Source organism: Bos javanicus, chromosome 23 (genome assembly GCF_032452875.1).
Source record: "Bos javanicus breed banteng chromosome 23, ARS-OSU_banteng_1.0, whole genome shotgun sequence".
In the NCBI taxonomy this organism is placed as follows: Eukaryota; Metazoa; Chordata; class Mammalia; order Artiodactyla; family Bovidae; genus Bos; species Bos javanicus.
Window position 1 is genome coordinate 7,630,414 of NC_083890.1, and position 17,197 is coordinate 7,647,610.

At 50.5% G+C, this 17,197-nt stretch overlaps 1 protein-coding gene across 3 annotated transcripts; it reads left to right on the forward strand.

Annotated features, from left to right (window-relative positions):
- The first annotated feature begins 1,916 nt into the window (after window positions 1-1,916).
- Window positions 1,917-16,827, forward strand: KIFC1 (kinesin family member C1). 3 transcript variants are annotated; one of them, XM_061397924.1, is made up of 11 exons: window positions 1,917-2,117; window positions 9,190-9,327; window positions 9,416-9,509; window positions 10,031-10,084; window positions 10,200-10,250; window positions 10,447-10,844; window positions 11,509-12,288; window positions 13,312-13,602; window positions 13,697-13,770; window positions 13,886-13,961; window positions 16,623-16,827. In XM_061397924.1, the coding sequence occupies exons 1-11, from the start codon at window positions 2,106-2,108 to the stop codon at window positions 16,665-16,667; spliced, it is 2,013 nt and encodes a 670-aa protein (XP_061253908.1). In that variant the 5' UTR covers window positions 1,917-2,105; the 3' UTR covers window positions 16,668-16,827. The 3 variants fall into 3 exon arrangements, with proteins under 3 accessions (XP_061253908.1, XP_061253907.1, XP_061253906.1); XM_061397923.1 differs by having other exon boundaries at window positions 1,979-2,117; window positions 9,187-9,327; XM_061397922.1 differs by lacking the exon at window positions 1,917-2,117 and adding an exon at window positions 2,179-2,400.
- The last annotated feature ends 370 nt before the right edge of the window (window positions 16,828-17,197 follow it).

Below are 17,197 nucleotides of genomic sequence, written 5' to 3' on the forward strand. Positions count from 1 at the left end.
CCTAGACAGCATATTAAAAAGCAGAGACATTACTTTGCCAACAAAGGTCCATCTAGTCAAAAGCTATGGTTTTTCCAGTAGTCATGTATGGATATAAGAGTTGGACTCTAAAGAAAGCTGAGTGCTAAAGAATTGCTTTTGAACTGTGGTGTTGGAGAAGACTCTTGAGAGTCCCTTGGACTGCAAGGAGATCCAACCAGTCCATCCTAAAGGAAATTAGTCCTGAATATTCATTGGGAGGAGTGATGCTGAAGTGGAAACTCCAATACTTTGGTCACCTGATGCGAAGAACTGACTCATTGGAAAAGACTGGTGCTGGGAAAGATTGAAGGTGGGAGGAGAAGGGGACGACAGAGGATAAGATGGTTGGATGGCATCACCCACTCGATGGACATGAGTTGGGGTAAGCTCTGGGAGTTGGTGATGGACAGGGAAGCCTGGCTGTTGCAGTCCATGGGGTCGCAAAGAGTCAGACACAACAAGGGGAATGAACTGAACTGTGTCTCCAATTATGCATAAGACAAAACCCTTAAGAATCCGCTTTCAGTCTAATAAATAAAATCCCTGCCCTGCCTACCCCCAGGATTGGTTGGTGACTAGGGGGTGGTAGAAACACTCTACAAATTATTCACAGGTCAGGGGGTTGTTGCTGTTACTAAGAATATTAGAAGTATTGTGAGATAACCGATATACCTTGCATTTTTGAAGCTAGTGGAATCTAGATTCAATCACACTTCCAATCAGCAGTGTGGTTCCTTACTTGTGCACTTGTTAACTTAACCTTTCTGAACCTGTCTCCTTTTTCTGGTTTGCGGATAAGAAATGGAAAGCACTTGACACATATTACTGCTACTGCTAAGTCACTTCAGTCGTGTCCGACTCTGTGCAACCCCATAGACGGCAGCCCACCAGGCTCCCCCGTCCATGGGATTCTCCAGGCAAGAACACTGGAGTGGGTTGCCATTTCCTTCTCCAATGCATGTAAGTGAAAAGTGAAAGTGAAGTCGCTCAGCCGTGTCCGACCCTCAGCGACCCCAGGGACTGCAGCCTACCAGGCTCCTCGGTCCATGGGATTTTCCAGGCAGGAGTACTGGAGTGGGTCGCCATTGCCTTCTCCTGACACATATTAAGAGCCCAGTAAATGGAGCCATTTATCTGAAAAGCATTAAAATATTCCATAAACGGAAGCAGTAAATCCTCCGTGCGTTCTAGCCTCGGAAACACTCAAGTCAGTTCTCCAGCACCAGTAACAGCGCCCAGGTACACAGAGGAGGTAAAGCGTAAAGGGTGACCGCAGAGAAAAATCCCCTTCCTCTGTACCTCGAATCCCCACCGTCGAGCTTCCATGCAGCGGCCAGCAGTACTCAAGGTCCTGAAATGTGGTGAGAAACGCCAAAGAGACCGGGGAAATGAGCAGAATCATTCACTCTGACAACAGCAAGCGGGATCCAGCTTCGGGGATCAGTTCTCAGCGGCGCGGGGACGTCGCGCAACAGCCGCAACCCCACTGGTCCAGTTTTTGGCTCGCGAACGCGTTGCCTACTGCCGCCGCCGTTAGGAGGCGCTAGTCCGGTCCCGCGCCCCGCACAGGTACTTCTGCGCAGGCGCGCCTCCTCGGAGCCGGCGTCCCCGCCCCCACACGAGTTACGCTCGGGCGGCGCGTTCCCGGCCATTTCTGACGCTGCGAGCGGCGGCCGGGAGCCGAGCGGAAGCGCCGCGCGCCTCCCGCTGAAGGAGGGGTGGGGTGAGGGAAGAAGAAGGGTGCCGGAAGTGGGGCTCAGTCTCCTGCCGCGGCGGGAGGGGGGAGAAGGAGGGAGGCGGTGGCGGCCAGGCGGGGTGTGGCCTCGGGAGGCGGCGGGCGCTGCGATTGGCCGTGGGTTGTGGCGACGGCGACGATTGGCCCCAGCGGGCCGAGCGAGGTGAGCCCGGGTGGCGGCCGTTGAAATTCAAAAGTGGCGGGTGTGGCAGCGCAGGGGCCCGCAACGCAGGGACCCGGAGCGCGCGTACCCTGTGTCGCGAGCGCGCGAGAGAACGCGGGTCCCCAGAGCCCCGGCTCGGTGTCCTCTTCACCGCGCTTGCCCGGCGTGCGTGGCCCCGAGCCGGACATGGAGCCGCAGGTGAGTGGCGGGCGGCGCGGGGACGACAGCCGGCTGCCGCACCCCTCAGCGCTGACCGGCCGGAGGCCTCGGTCCGGCCGGCGGGGCCCAGATCCGCTCCGTGGGAGGGATGCGGAGTGGAGAGCGGAGAAGGCAGGCAGCGGCCCCGGAGGGCAGGGGCACGTCGGCCTGCCTTCTTGCAGCTTCAGGGAGCCCCCGCACCCTTCCTCACTTTCATGTATCCAGGATTTCCCGTTTCGAATCCTCAGGCTTGTCTGAACACGTTCCCTCCCGTTCATTCAGTGTGAGTTCCGAGATGGCCCTGGGGAAACGGTGACTGAAGCCGAATCCTTGCTAATGCCTTTTCGTGTCCTTTCTCTCCTTTTTGCAGCCGCTTGGGGGCATCGGAAGGGAAGAGGGATGGAGTACTACTCTGAACTGAGGACTTTGCATTATCTCTCCTTCCCCAGGTTTTGCAGAGATCTCTGCTCAGTGGGACTGGTTAACTTAATGTCTTCTCTCATCAGTACCCTGCGGCACCCCAGGACCTCCTGCAGCCTCTTCCCTCCTGCGGAGAGAAGTGTGTTTGTGACAGAGTGGATTGACGTCTGGTGCCAGAAAAGGGCTCCTGCCAGAATCCTCTGTTTACTAGTGTTTGGCATTCAGATTTACCCAAAGTCAAGTTGCTACAAAGAGATAGTTTTTGTATCCTGCCAGCCAGACAGTGGAGCAGTGTGTTGTGACAATGAAAAAGAATAGAAGCCTTCTCATATTTATTCATCACATATTTACCAGGCACCTAACGATGTGCTTGGGAGGCAGCAGAGATCCCTGTCGTCATGGAGCTGCCATTCTTTGGGGAGACAGACAATATATGATAAGTAAATCATCTAATGCTGTTAAGGTTTTAAGGGCTATCCAGAAAAGGAAAAGTTTGAGCAGATTAGGAGGGGAAGAGGGGAAGCTAGCTGGCAAGTCTTAGTAAGCTGGGTGGTCTTAGTAAGCTCCCAATGCAGAAGGTGAGAGGTGAATCAAGACTTGGAGGAAGTGAGGGAAACAGGCAAGGGGTTATTAAGATCATTCCAGACAGAGGGAATCCCCTAGAGCAAAGTCCCTAGAGTTGTATAGCAAAGCCGGATTGAAATGAGCAAGAGGGAATGTTATGGTAAGGGAAGTCAGATAACAGACTTCTTGCACAGGCCACTGTGAAGACTTTGGTTTTTTTCTCTGAGTGAGGTGGTGAATCACTGGATGGTTTTAAGCAAAGAGAGACAAGATCTGTCTTACATTTTAAGAGGACCATTCTAGCAGCTGCATTGAGATTAGCCTGTAAAGGAGCAAGGATAGAAACAAGGAGAGCTGTTAGGAATGGGGCAGGTTTTCTCAGCTTTCAACATTATTGACATTTTATTGGGGGTGGAGGGCTGTCCTATTCATTGGCTGATTAGCAGCATTCCTGGCTTCTACCCATTAGGTGACAGTTGCAACCCCCACCTAACCATGCCAAAGTGTCTCCAGACACTGTCACACATCTCCTGGGGATGAAGTCATCCCTAGCTGAGAACCAGTGGAGTGTGATAATCCAGGTGAGAGATGATGGCGATTTGAGTCATGGGAGTGGCAGGGGAAGTGGTAACAAGTGGTCCGATTCTGGATCTATTTGGATGATAGAGTTGGCCACATTTGCTGACATTGGACTTTGTGGTATTTAAGAGAATGAGAGGACTTTAGATGTATTTGCTTGAGCAGCTGAAAGAGGGAGTTATATCAACAGATGGAGGAATCTGCAAGGTTGAAAGGATTAGATGTCAGGCGGTCAGAGTTTGGCGTGTTTACTAGGATTCCAAGTGGTGACATTGAGAAGGCAGTATGACTTCAGAGTCAGTCTGGGCTGAAGGTGTAAAGTCAAGGTAAGTTTGGGAGGTGGCAGCATATGAGTGTGCAAAGCCATAGGAGTGGCCTAGAACATAGAGATTAGAAAGACCACTGTTAAAATTTGGGGAGATGAAGAGGATCTACCAGAGAGGTAGGAAAACCAGGAGAGGATGGTCTCCCAGGAGCTAAGTGAACTTAGTAAGAGGGACTGATCAACACAGGGTGACTTGTGGCCTTGAGAGCAGTTTTGGTGGAATGGTGGGATTGAAATCCTGATAGGGTTTAGGAGAGAAAAACTCTTTTTGGTCGGAAGCAGTAACAGCATGTGTTGTATACTGACTGGAAGGATCCGGGAGAAAGGGGAAGTGATGGTGCAGAGAAGGAAGGATTGACTGGGTGCTCTTCTTGAGTGGATGAGGGGTGGGAGCAGATGTGCACATGGATAAGTTAGCAGTAGGGTGCCCATCCCCGAACCTGGGAAGTGGTATAGGAGGGGTCAATGAAAATCTGCTTTTATGTTATGGAAGGTGATGTTATGGAAGGAGCTTATGTGGAAAGTTGGGAGTTGTCCTGTCCAGCTTTATAGATGGGAGAAAATTAAATACTGTGCTCTTTGGAGTTGTCCTGAGTAAACAAACCTTTGAACACATTTTCTGAACCCACACAAATTCCCAGGAGATAGGTCTTTCGGTGATCCACTATATTAGCATAGGGAGAACAATGGGCACGGCTGATTAAGAAATTGAATGTTTGACTTTGAAATACTGAAAAGAAAAATTTAATTTTCATGTTACATTTAATTAAAAATTAAAATCAGTATTCTTTGTGCAAAATTCTGCAAGTGGCAGGAAAAAAAGAATGCAACCTCTTTTTTTTTTTTTTTCCGTTTTTATTTGTATATGAGCCAGTAGTTTGAATCTCTGCTGGTAGATGGGCTTCCCTCGTAGCTCAGTTGGTAAGAATCCACCTGCATTGCAGGAGACCCTGATTCGATTCCTGGGTCAGGAAGATCCGCTGGAGAAGGGATAGGCTACCCACTCCAGTATTCTTGGGCTTCTGTTGTGGCTCCGCTGGTAAAGAATCCGCCTGCGATGCAGGAGACCTGGGTTAGATCCCTGGGTTGGGAAGATCCCCTGGAGAAGGGAAAGGCTACCCACTCAAGTATTCTGGCCTAGAGAATTCCACGGACTATATACTCCATGGGGTCACAGAGAATTGGACACGACTGAGCCACTTTCACTTTCACTGCTGGTGGCTATCTAATTTCATTCCTTTAAAACTGTATTGAGTCCTACCGTACAGCAGACATTGTGCTAGACACTCTGGTTCTGTAGCTGTAAACAGAGCAGACATATTCTTGTGATGCTCACAGTCTAATGTAAGGAAAGATAATAAACCAATAAACTTCAAACAAAAACAAAAACAAAACAGGATATCAGATTGTTTCAGAGTTTTCTCTGTGAGCATCCCTGAACCTCTTTGTATCACAAGTAGTTCAGCCTCACTTCCCTGAAGTTCAACTTAGCATTTCTTAAAAATTAGCCTTCATGTACTCTCAGATCTCTTCGTGTTACTTCTCACAACTGCATGTGAATCAACAATATTTAAAAACGAGAAGTTTTACTGAAAAACAAACACAGCTTTTCCTCCTGTGATCTTGGGAAGCAGGGCAGGCTTCTTAGAGTCAGCCAGACTTGGTCTCCTTCATTGCCTGCCCTCTGCTCCCCGGCCCCATGCTACCTCTGCTTAGCCCTCAGACTCTTAGAATATCCCCTCTCTACTGAGTTCTGGGGAAGTAAGCTCTAATGCCCTCAGGCATCTTTGTATCTAATGAATTAACTTTTCTCTTGAGCTGTTAGAATGGTGAGAGCTGTTTACATTCTTGGGAGAACTGAGAAGACAGTTCATTTTCTTTCTTTTTTTTTTTTCAACATAAATACATTTATTTATTTCTTGAAAGTGAAAGTGAAGTTACTTAGTCGTGTCCGACTCTTTGCAACCCCTTGGACTGTAGCCCACCAGGTTCCTCTGTCCATGGGATTTCCAGGCAAGAATACTGGAGTGGGGACAGTTCATTTTCTGTAGAGCTTTCTCTTGTACTCCAGTTTGGAAAGACTGCCCTGGAAAGTAAGCTATGGGCAGGCAGGGACTTTACATTCGTTACTCTTGCCCCAGGGCCTACAACAGCATCTGGTCCAGAGCATCGTTCAACAAACCTAGTAGGACAGACCCATGATGAATGGATGGATGAGGGAATGATGCCATCCCTCTGCTGTGATAACCCTCATCTTCTATTTCCATTCATTCTTTGCACTGGACACGGTTTGCTTTAAAAAAAAAAAAAAACTTTAAAAATATGCCTTAGTTTATCTTTTTTTGTATAATTGTGTTTATTTATTTATTTTTGGCCATGCTGGGTCTTTGTTGCTGCTCGGGTTTTTTCTCGAGTGGTGTGTGGGGGCCACTCTCTAGTTGCTGTGTGGGCTCTCATTGTGGTGGCTTCTCTTGTGGAGCTCGGGCTCTAGAGCGCAGGCTCAATAGCTGCCAGACCAGGGATGGAACCTGTGTCCTGCACACTGGCAGGCGGGCTCTTCACTACTGAGCCACCAGGGAAGCCCCTAAACCTTTTTAATGTTTTTATTCTTTGGCTGCACTGTGCAGTATGCAGCATCATAGTTCCCTGACCAGGGATCGAACCTGAGCCCCCTGCAGTGGCAGCACGGAATCTTAACCACTGGACCACCAGGGAAGTCCACAGTTCACTTTTTCAGTACAAATTGAATCATACTGTTCTCCTGACTAAAAATGTCAGAGTCCTCTTGCTTTCAGTAGACCCCAGACTCCATGCTGGCATCCCAGCTGCTGCAGTCTTTCCCTCCTGCCTCTACCCTCCTCTCCCCACTTTCTCTGCACATCCCTGTGTTCAGCTGAAAAGAATAATCTGTCGTTCTTTGCACATCCCTCTCCTTGCTTTCTGCCTGGAATGCTCCTCCTTGGCCCAAGCCCATCAAGCCAACTCTTTCTCATCCTCAAGGCTTAGCCTAAAAATACTTTGTAGGATTGTGTCTAACGCTCTCTCCCCATCTAAACTGGATGCCCACTCCCTCCTTTGGGGTCCTTTTCTGATAGCACTTAGTAAGATTTAATCATCTCTTTATGTTTTACTTGCCTACCTTCCTGTGGCCATCCTGAGGACAGGGACCACTGTTACTCCAGAATCCAGATCATTTCCTGGCATGTAATAGGCATTTTAATATCAATAACCTCAGATATGCAGATGACACTACCCTTATGGCAGAAAGTGAAGAGGAACTAAAAATTGATGAAAGTGAGAGTGAAAAAGTTGGCTTAAAGCTCAACATTCAGAAAATGAAGATCATGGCATCTGGTCCCATCACTTCATGGGAAATAGATGGGGAAACAGTGTCAGACTTTAATTTTGGGGGCTCCAAAATCACTGCAGATGGTGACTGCAGCCATGAAATTAAAAGACACTTACTCCTTGGAAGAAAAGTTAGGACCAACCTAGACAGCATATTGAAAAGCACAGACATTACTTTGCCAACAAAGGTCCATCTAGTCAAGGCTGTGGTTTTTCCAGTGGTCATGTATGGATTTGAGAGTTGGACTGTGAAGAAGGCTGAGTGCCGAAGAATTGATGCTTTTGAACTGTGGTGTTGGAGAAGACTCTTGAGAGTCCCTTGGACTGCAAGGAGATCCAACCAGTCCATTCTAAAGGAGATCACCCCTGGGTGTTCTTTGAAAGGAATGATGCTAAAGCTGAAACTCCAGTACTTTGGCCACCTCATGCGAAGAGTTGACTCATTGGAAAAGAGTCTGATGCTGGGAGGGATTGGGGGCAGGAGGAGAAGGGGATGACAGAGGATGAGATGGCTGGATGGCATCACTGACTCAATGGATATGAGTCTGGGTGAACTCCGGGAGTTGGTGATACACAGGGAGGCCTGGCATGCTGTGATTCATGGGGTCTCAGAGTCCGACAGGACTGAGCGACTGAACTGAACTGAATAGGTATTTTGTAAATATTGAATGAATGAAGGAAACTGAAGGGCAGAGAGAAACTGGCCTTGGAATTAATAGTTATCCATAGTGAAAATCAGAAATTGATCTATCCGTGGTGCTTTCCTGAGGGGATAGGAGAAGGGTGACCACGTGTCCCAGTTTGCATAGGAGTGACCTGGTTTTAGCATTGAGAGTCCTGTGTCCCAAGAAACCCCTCAGTCCTTGGCGAACCAGGATGGTTGGTCTCCCAAGGCAGGAGTAAGCAGAGGTTGGGCACGATCCCCAGACCCTGAGCTGGGCTGCTCAGAGGAGAGGCTCTTCCTTTCCCTTACCCCCACTGCATCCCTGTCCTTGGTACTCTCCAAACTGGTCATGCTGCTACTTTCTTATCTTCCCCTTGCCAGTCAGCCTACTTCCACCTCATTATTATTATTTATAACAACCTCTTTTGTATATTTTTTCACATGCCTTATCAGAAACTGTATCTGACTCTCCATGCACGCAGGGCCCAAACCTAAACTCCTTAATGTGGCATCAGTGCCCTATGAGACGGTGTGGTCCAGTGGTTAAACACACAGCCTCCAGAACCAGACTGTCTGGCTTCTAACCCCAGCTCTGCCTTTTATTCATCAATGACCTTAGACCAGCTCTTTTACTTCCCAGAGCCTTCCTTCCCTCATCTGCAAGATGGGGCTAATAATAGCATCTCCTGGGTGGGCTGCTGTGAGGTTTAAGTCAGTTGATACAGATAAAACGTTTGAAACTGTTCCTAATAAATGTTACCTACTCCTCCCACCCAGCCTCAGCCTGGTCTATTTTCTAAGTCACTCCCTTGTTTATGATTCTCAGCTCTCACTAAAGAGTTTATCGGTTTCTCAGCCATGCCATGTGCAGGCCGAGTTTTTGCCTTCCAAAAGGAGGGTTCCTTCACTGCTTGTTTAGGTCCTCCCCTTAAAGTTAGCTGAAGTCCAGCATGTGTCTGTCTGTCCTGTCCCTTAGGGACTGTGTCATGTCCCACCTCCCTCCGTGGTTTTTGGCTAGCACTTCATCTGAGAGCCCCAGGGTGTGGCCCCAGGGGTACTGACTTAATGCGTGTTGGAGATGATGTTGACAGTCAGGCTCAGGGGCCATAAAGGGGAACTCTGGGACATTGGGCCTCGGGGTGTGGTCTGAAGGGCCTCTCTCTTCCCAGCAGAGGTCCCCGTTGTTGGAAGTGAAGGGGAACGTAGAGCTGAAGAGACCCCTGGCCAAGGCTGCTTCCCGGCTGCCTCTCTCGGGACGCAGGCTGAAGAGGGGGCCTGACCAGATGGAGGAGGCCTTGGAGCCGGAGAAGGTGAGCTGGGTTTGGAGATCCATGGATGTGTGTGTGAAACCATCACGGATGGAGCTGTGGACCCCACCCAACCCTTGTCTTTCCCCAGAAAAGAACACGAGGCCTGGGCACCAGAGTGACCACGACCCACCCCAGAGCAGCAGCCCTCAGCTCCGTGCCACAGACACAAGGCCAGACCGCAGGTGGGCTACAGGGCTGGAGAGAGAGCCGGTCCACAGCTCTCTTGAGCTCACGTCTGTCTTTGTCTTTTCTTTCAGTCGTAGCTGATTTTGAATAGGTAACACGCTTCACGGGTTTCAAAGTCCCAAAGGCACAGGAGTTCTTATGCAGTGAGAGCCTCCCTCCTGCCTCTGTTCCCCAGCCAGCCAGCCCCCTCCCTGGGGGCAGCTGCGAATCCTGCCAGGGGTGCTCCGTGGGTCTGCAAGCAGATATGGGCATGCTCCCCAGTGTGTTTTACACACATTCTAACATACTTCACACGTCGTTCACCACCCCCCGTCCTGCTCTTTTCGCTTGTCTTGGTCCAGCTTGTTTCTTGGCATGTTGGTCCTAGGAAGGATATCTTTAGGAGTTGGTCAGATTTAGAGGAAGAGGAAGGTTATCTTATTTATAATCTTCTTAAAAAGCAACTCCTCTGTCTTTGGACGCACTCCCATCCTTGAGAGTCATGACTCTGCTTTTCCTCTCCCCTGTCTCCCAACAGTGCCCAAAGCTCCCAGGAAGCCAGCACCCCGATGTTCCACGGCTGTTGCCCCAGGTAATAATAGTGTGTGAGAGCCAGGGCTGAGAAGGGGTTGGGGGTGAAGGGAGGTGGGTAGAGGTGGAGGGACTCTGGTGTTATCACCCCTGATGCCACCTTCCTGGTTCTCTAGTGCTGAAGACTCAGAAGCCAGGTCCTGTTGTTCCCGTCCAGAAGCCTGGAAGTAGGTAACAAATAAGATCTTGGGTGAGAGGCTGGGCTGGGGAGAGGAGGTGGTGAGTGCCCAGAAAAGTCCTTTTGGTCCTTTCCCTGCCTGAAGGAGGAGCCGGAGCCTCAGGTGTGGAGCCCTAAGGCGAGGAGGGAGGAGGGAGACAGAACTGGGGCTGCCCTGACGTTTGTCTTCTCTGTGTCCATCTTAGCGACAGCCGCACCTCCCATGGTGGGAGGGAAGAAACCCAAACGTCCGGCCTGGGACTTAAAGGGGCAGTTATGTGACCTCAATGCAGAGCTGAAATGCTACCGTGAGAGGAAGCAGGTGCTGGACCAGGAGAACCAACAGCTGCGGGACCAGCTCCAGGAGGCCCAGCAACAGGCCTTGGCCCTGGGGGCAGAGCGTAAGACCCTGGAAGAGGAGTTGACCAGGGTGCGGGCCCAGGCTGAGCAGGGCCAGCGGGAGCTGGGGAACCTGAGTGCCCGTGTCCTGGAGCTGGAAGAGCGGCTGGGCACACAGGAGGGCTTAGTGCAAGAGCTCCAGAAGGAACAGCTGAGATTGCAGGAGGAACGCAGGGGACTGGCTGCCCGGCTGGGAGAGCAGGAGGTGAGGGCTGGCTTCTCGTCTAACGCCACCCTTCTCTCTAGGTGGCCCAGAAGTCGCTTGGGGCTTTGAAGTCCTGAGCGCCTCTGTCCGGCAGCACCGTCCCCAACCCTGCTCACTGCTCGCCCCCGCTCTGCGCACTTCTGACTGTCTTGCTTCCTGCCCCACTTTATCCCATTCTGTTTCCATAACCCACCCCTCTCCCATCTGCGTCTCCTCTACTTTTCCACCTCTTTTCTTTCTGTCCGTCTTCACTGATAAAGGTCCCCATGCATTCTCTCTTCTGCTTGTCATCCATTTGGCTCCTTGGTGAGCACCAGCTAAGAATGAGTTACTTGCAGTCTGTCAAATGACTCGATTCTCAATTCAGGGCGTTTGGCGTGTGCACATCCCTCTTTGTGGAATATTCTCTCTGCACCCCATCCTTTCTTGGTTTACTCCCACGCTTTGGGGTGTCAGCCTAGATATCCTCGTCCTTGTGCCCTTTCTGGTGCTCCATGTACTCCTTATTCTAATACTACGATTTACATTCACTTATCTCTTCTTTACCAGACTCTGAAGTCCTTGGGGTCAGGGGCCAGCCTACCTCTCACCCCTAGTCCTATCGTGAAACTTCTTACTCTTGGTTGCCGCGTCTCACCATGCATGTCTGTTCTGTTCTGGACAGCGGAGGCTGCAGACCTCAGAAGCTTCTCTGTCGGACAGCCAGGAAGAGGTGGCATCTCTGCGCCAGGAGGCTGCAGCCCGGGAGGCCGTACTGGCTGAGCGGGAAGACCGTCTCCACGGGCTCGAGATGGAGCGCAGGCGGTTACACAACCAGCTGCAGGAACTCAAAGGCAACATCCGTGTGTTCTGCCGGGTCCGCCCCGTCCTTCCAGGGGAGTCCACCCCATCCCCTGGCTTCCTCCAGTTTCCCTCTGGCCCCTGTGGACCCTCTGACCCTCCAACCCGCCTCAGCCTCTCGCGGTCTGACGAGCGGCGTGGGACCCTGAGTGGGGCGCCAGCTGGCCCTACCCGCCATGAGTTCTCCTTTGACCGGGTGTTCCCACCAGGGAGTGGACAGGATGAAGTGTTTGAGGAGATTTCCATGCTTGTCCAGTCAGCCCTGGATGGCTATCCAGTGTGCATCTTTGCTTATGGCCAGACAGGCAGTGGCAAGACCTTCACCATGGAGGGTGGGCCTGGGGGAGACCCCCAGATGGAGGGGCTGATCCCTCGTGCCCTGCGACACCTCTTTTCTGTGGCCCAGGAGCTAAGTGGCCAGGGCTGGACCTACAGCTTTGTGGCAAGTTACGTAGAGATCTACAACGAGACTGTCCGAGACCTGCTGGCCACTGGGACCCGGAAGGGCCAGGGGGGTGAGTGTGAGATTCGCCGGGCAGGGCCAGGCAGCGAGGAGCTCACTGTCACCAACGCGCGCTATGTTCCGGTCTCCTGTGAGAGGGAGGTAAGCGCTGAGGGCCACTAGGCCTGGATATGGGGTTGGAGGGCTGGGGCGCAGGCAGAGCGACACAGGACGCAGGTGGGGGAGCGGGCCAGGATGAGGAAGGGCGAGTGGCGACGGTAGATCAGATGTTTGGCTTTGGCTGGCGGGCTGTGAGGTGCATCCACCTTCATGGAACCAAGGCGTGGAGAGCAGTGGCGTGCCTCATACGCAGGTGACCCTGGGCCCCGCACGGTGAGCTCGGTCTCATCTCCGCCCACGCTGCTTGTTCGGTTCACGACACCCTTACTGGCCTCTGGACTTTTCCTCAGCCTGCTCATCACACCCTTGAATCAGGGCTTTGTACCTCCTCTCCATTGCCTGACATGTGGTCTTACGTTCCTTTCCCAGCAGGGTTAGATTGCTCCCTCACCACCTTAAAGATTTTAAGGTGTTGAGGCCATCCCTGACCATCTTTTTTTTTTTTTTATCTTTTGGCTGCACTGCATGACTTATGGGATCTCAGTTCCCCAACCAGGGATTGAACCTGTGCCCTGGCAGTGAAAGCTCTGAGTCCTAACCACCAGACAGTCAGGAAATTACTGCTGGTTATCCTTTCTAAAATTGAAACCCTCACCATCGCACACTGCTTTTCTATTTTTAATTCCTTGATACTCTCAGATACACTGTGTATTTTAATTATTTAGTCTTTCACTGGCTAGAAAAAAAGCACCAAGAAGGCAGGTGCTGGGTCTTGCTTATTGCCATATCTGACCTGTGGGTTCCCAAGTGGTTCAGTGGGTAAAGAATCTGCCTGCAGTGCAGAAGATATAGGATACGGGGGTTTGATCCTTGGGCTGGGAAGATCCCATGGAGGAGGGCATGGCAACCCACTCCAGTGTTCTTGCCTGGAGAATCCCATGGACAGAGGAGCCTGGCAGGCTACAGTCCACAGGTTGCAAAGGGTCGGACTAGACTGAAGCGACCATGCATGCCTGACCTGGCTACGTGCTCACCACTGCCTGACTGCACCTCTTGCTGCCCCAGGTGGAAGCCCTGCTCCATCTAGCCCGCCAGAACCGCGCTGTGGCCCGCACAGCCCAGAATGAGCGCTCGTCGCGTAGTCACAGCGTGTTCCAGCTGCAGATCTCTGGGGAGCACGCTAGCCGAGGCCTGCAGTGTGCGGCCCCCCTCAGCCTGGTGGACTTGGCTGGGAGTGAGCGGCTAGACCCCGGCTTAGCACTCGGCCCTGGGGAGCGGGAACGCCTTCGGGAAACACAGGCCATTAACAGCAGCCTGTCCACACTGGGGCTGGTCATCATGGCCTTGAGCAACAAGGTAGGAATGGGGGTGGGGGCAGGTGGGCCCTGGGAAGCAGCTGAGGCTGGCTGTCCCCAGCCCTGTCCTAATTGCCTGTCCCTCTATCCTGTAGGAGTCCCATGTGCCTTACCGGAACAGCAAGCTCACCTACCTGCTGCAGAACTCTCTGGGTGGCAGTGCCAAGATGTGAGCAGAAGGGGTGGGCTGGGAGCCACTGTGTCAGGGTCAGGGTGGGGGCAGCGACGTACTGGAGACCTGGACACTGATTCTGGGGTTTGCTCCCCCTCTCCTCTGTCCACAGGCTCATGTTTGTGAACATTTCTCCCCTAGAAGAGAACGTCTCCGAGTCCCTCAACTCCCTACGCTTCGCCTCCAAGGTGCGGTCACTAGCAGCCCCGTCCCCGTCAGGCTTCCTGCTGACTGTAGACTTCTGCACCCTGGTCCTTGGGGCCAGTGGCACGTGCATCCTGAAAGGATGTACATTTGCCAGGCATTTAACTATTGACTTCTGGGGGGGGGTGTGAATTAAGTTTTTAAAACTAGGTGGTTGAAAGGTCAAACCTACGTAGAAAGCTGTATACAAGTGAGCTTTAGCCTCTGCCCCGCCCACCGCGTTCTCCCTCTCCTAGTAGTTGTTCTCATCCTTTATCCTTTTACTTCTCTTCTCAGTGTTTCTTTTTGCAAATACAAGCAATATGCATGGGATTCCCTCTTTCTTACAGAAGACATCTCTTCCCCTCTCTCTCATGTGTTATATGTTGTCCTGCCTTTTTTTTTGTTTTTGATTAACAAGACAACCTTAAGGACAGGGCGGTGGCCAGGGAGAGTGGGGGAAAAGAAGAAAATCAGACAGCCCCAGGATGATTCCCCACCAGCACACAGAGATCATCCCATTATTTTTACATTTCTAGGACTCCACTGTGTGGATGCACCAAAGTTTATCCACCAGTTCCCTCTACTGGACACTTGGATTCTTTCCACCCTTTTGCTAGTACAAACAAGCCTATGTTGACTAACCTTATACATATCATTCTATATTTGCTTGGTTACATCTAACTATCCAGAGAGAGATTGTTTGAAATGGGATTCCTGGATCAAAGACATACAGGTTTTTCAGGCTATTCCAAATACACAGCGTGAATTCAGGCTCCAGTCCCCACAAGGGTCAGCTGTGTTCAGGCTATGAATTCTCTAAGAAATTTAAGCTCCCTCCACAAGAGTTAAGTCAGGAAGTTTCTTTACAGACTGCCTTGGAGAGTAATGGAGTCTTCTGATAATTCATTTTCTTGAGGATATAGCCTTGAGATACTTTCTGGCTTTGCTCAGGGCCTCAGATTGCAGATGTTCTTCTGCACTCTTGCTGCTGTGGAAGTAATCGACCACCTTAGCGCCCTGCCGTGGTCTTCTGCTTTAATCAGGATTTCCCTTGCTACCTTACAAGTTCAGTTAAAGTTCTACCAACATCATTAATACCCAAAAACATGAACTCTTTGATATCCTCTAATACCCAGTTTATATTAAATTTTCCCTGATTGTCTCAAATGCCTTTTATACATTAGGATTTGTTCCATTCAGGATCAAAGCAAGGACCACCCTTTTTAGTTGAAATGGTCTTTTGAGTTTCTTTTAATCTGTAATAGTCTCACCCCCACATTTATTTGTTGAAGTGGGGTGATTTGTCCTATAGAACATATCATATTCTATATTTTGGCTGGTTGCTTCCTCTTTCCTCCACAATTTTTGTTTTCTTGTAATTAGGTTTGGAGGCTTGATTTGAATCAGATTCAAATTTCTTAGCAAGAAAATGGCATGATACATTTTATTGCATCATATCAGGAAGCACCTAGTATTGAGTTGTTCCATTTTTTCCCCCTCCTGCTAGTTGTTTCACCTTTAATGATATAAAAATTGATCATTGCACTTGGGTATTGTCAGCCCAATCTATCCATTTAGAAACTCCCTTCAACTTTCTCCACTAATGATTTTATCAGCGATGCTATCTAGATCTATTGTTTGTTGTTGTTTAGTCACTAAGTCATGTCCAACTCTGTAGTCCACCTGGCTCCTCTGTCCATGGGATTTTCCAGACAAGAATATTGAAGTGGGTTGCCATGTCCTTCTCAGGGGATCTTCCCGATTCAGTGATTGATCCCACCTCTCCTGCATTGGCAGGCAGTTCTTTGCCACTGAGCCACCATGGGAGCCCTAGATCTATTATTCAGTCGCTCAGTCGTGTCCGACTCTTTTCGACCCCGTGAATTGCAGCACGCCAGGCCTCCCTGTCCATCACCAACTCCCGGAGTTCACTCAAACGTCCATCATTAGGGAGTTTTAAAATGGTGATTTTCTAATTTTCTCAGCTGTTCTACATTTATTAATCACAATTCTTGAGAACTCTCCCTTGTCATCTATTTGGTTATTCTGAAATTCAGAAATGCTATATTCTTCATCAATTTCCAAGTTGGTATCCTGGCAACTTCCAAAGGTGACTAGTGAGTTTTTATCCAGGAGGTAACATCTTATCTGTACTTTTGATATATACCCTTTGAAATCATTCTTTCTGATGCCAAATTGCCCGCCTTTGGCCAGTGGAAGCTCCAACTTGGCTCCTGTGCCCTTTAGACAAGTTCCCAGTAGTCCTTTCTCCTTGTACATTTTCATCTTGTACATTTCCTGCCATAGACTGAAGATCATTAATTTTCTAAGGAACTTTGGTTCCTATGTTTATGTTGACGTGTTATCTAGCTTATTGAGCACTAGTCATGGGAGGGCTTTAGGGGTGTCTAGAAGGAGAAGTGCCTCTCTCTGCTCCTGTGAGGGGCTTCTGTCCCTTCTCTGGCCTTTCCTCCTCTTCCAGATCTAGTGTGCCCAGTGGGCGCGGGAGAACTGGGACCAGCCTGAACCTGCTTTCAGAGCCCTTATTTCAGGACTCTAAGGGCAGCCCTAACACTGAGGGTTCAGAGGTGGTTTTGGGGAAACTGTTCTTTTGGTTGCTCTGAAAATTTTTTATCCTGTTTGTCTAAATCCCCTGCCCGCAGGTGAACCAGTGTGTTATTGGCACTGCCCAGGCCAACAAGAAATGAAGATGGATCTAGATTGTGTGTGTGTGTGTGTGAGACACACGGCGGGGTGGGAGTGGGTGGGTGTGCTTTATTGGGAGTGGACGCTGATACCTGGGCCTATCAAATAAAGAAGAGAATTTTTTTGTTGTTTTTAAATAAAGGTTTTATTAGCGGTTGTCCAATAAGGGGGATATTTGTCATATCCATGAAGATGGGAGCTGTGGCTCTTCCATTCTGCCAGACGTCTGTTTCACGGAGACAGGGCTTCAGCTTTTCTAACGGGTCACTCCAGAGTCAGGGTAGCCCCCTGCCCCTCTCCCGTCCCTATCCACTTTCTGGGGGGTGTGCGCACCAGGTCTTCAGTCACTAGTTCCGCTTCCTCCGCCACAGGCCACCCTCGCCCGGGGCAGGAACTCGGTGAGTGCGGGAAGGTGGGAGCCCGAGTCCGGGGTGGGGCCGGCGCGCCCGCCCACAAGCTGCGGGCTCTCTCCTCCCGCTCTTTCTCTTCCTTCCCTTTCGAACCGCTGGGGCTAGCTCCGCCCGCCGCCATT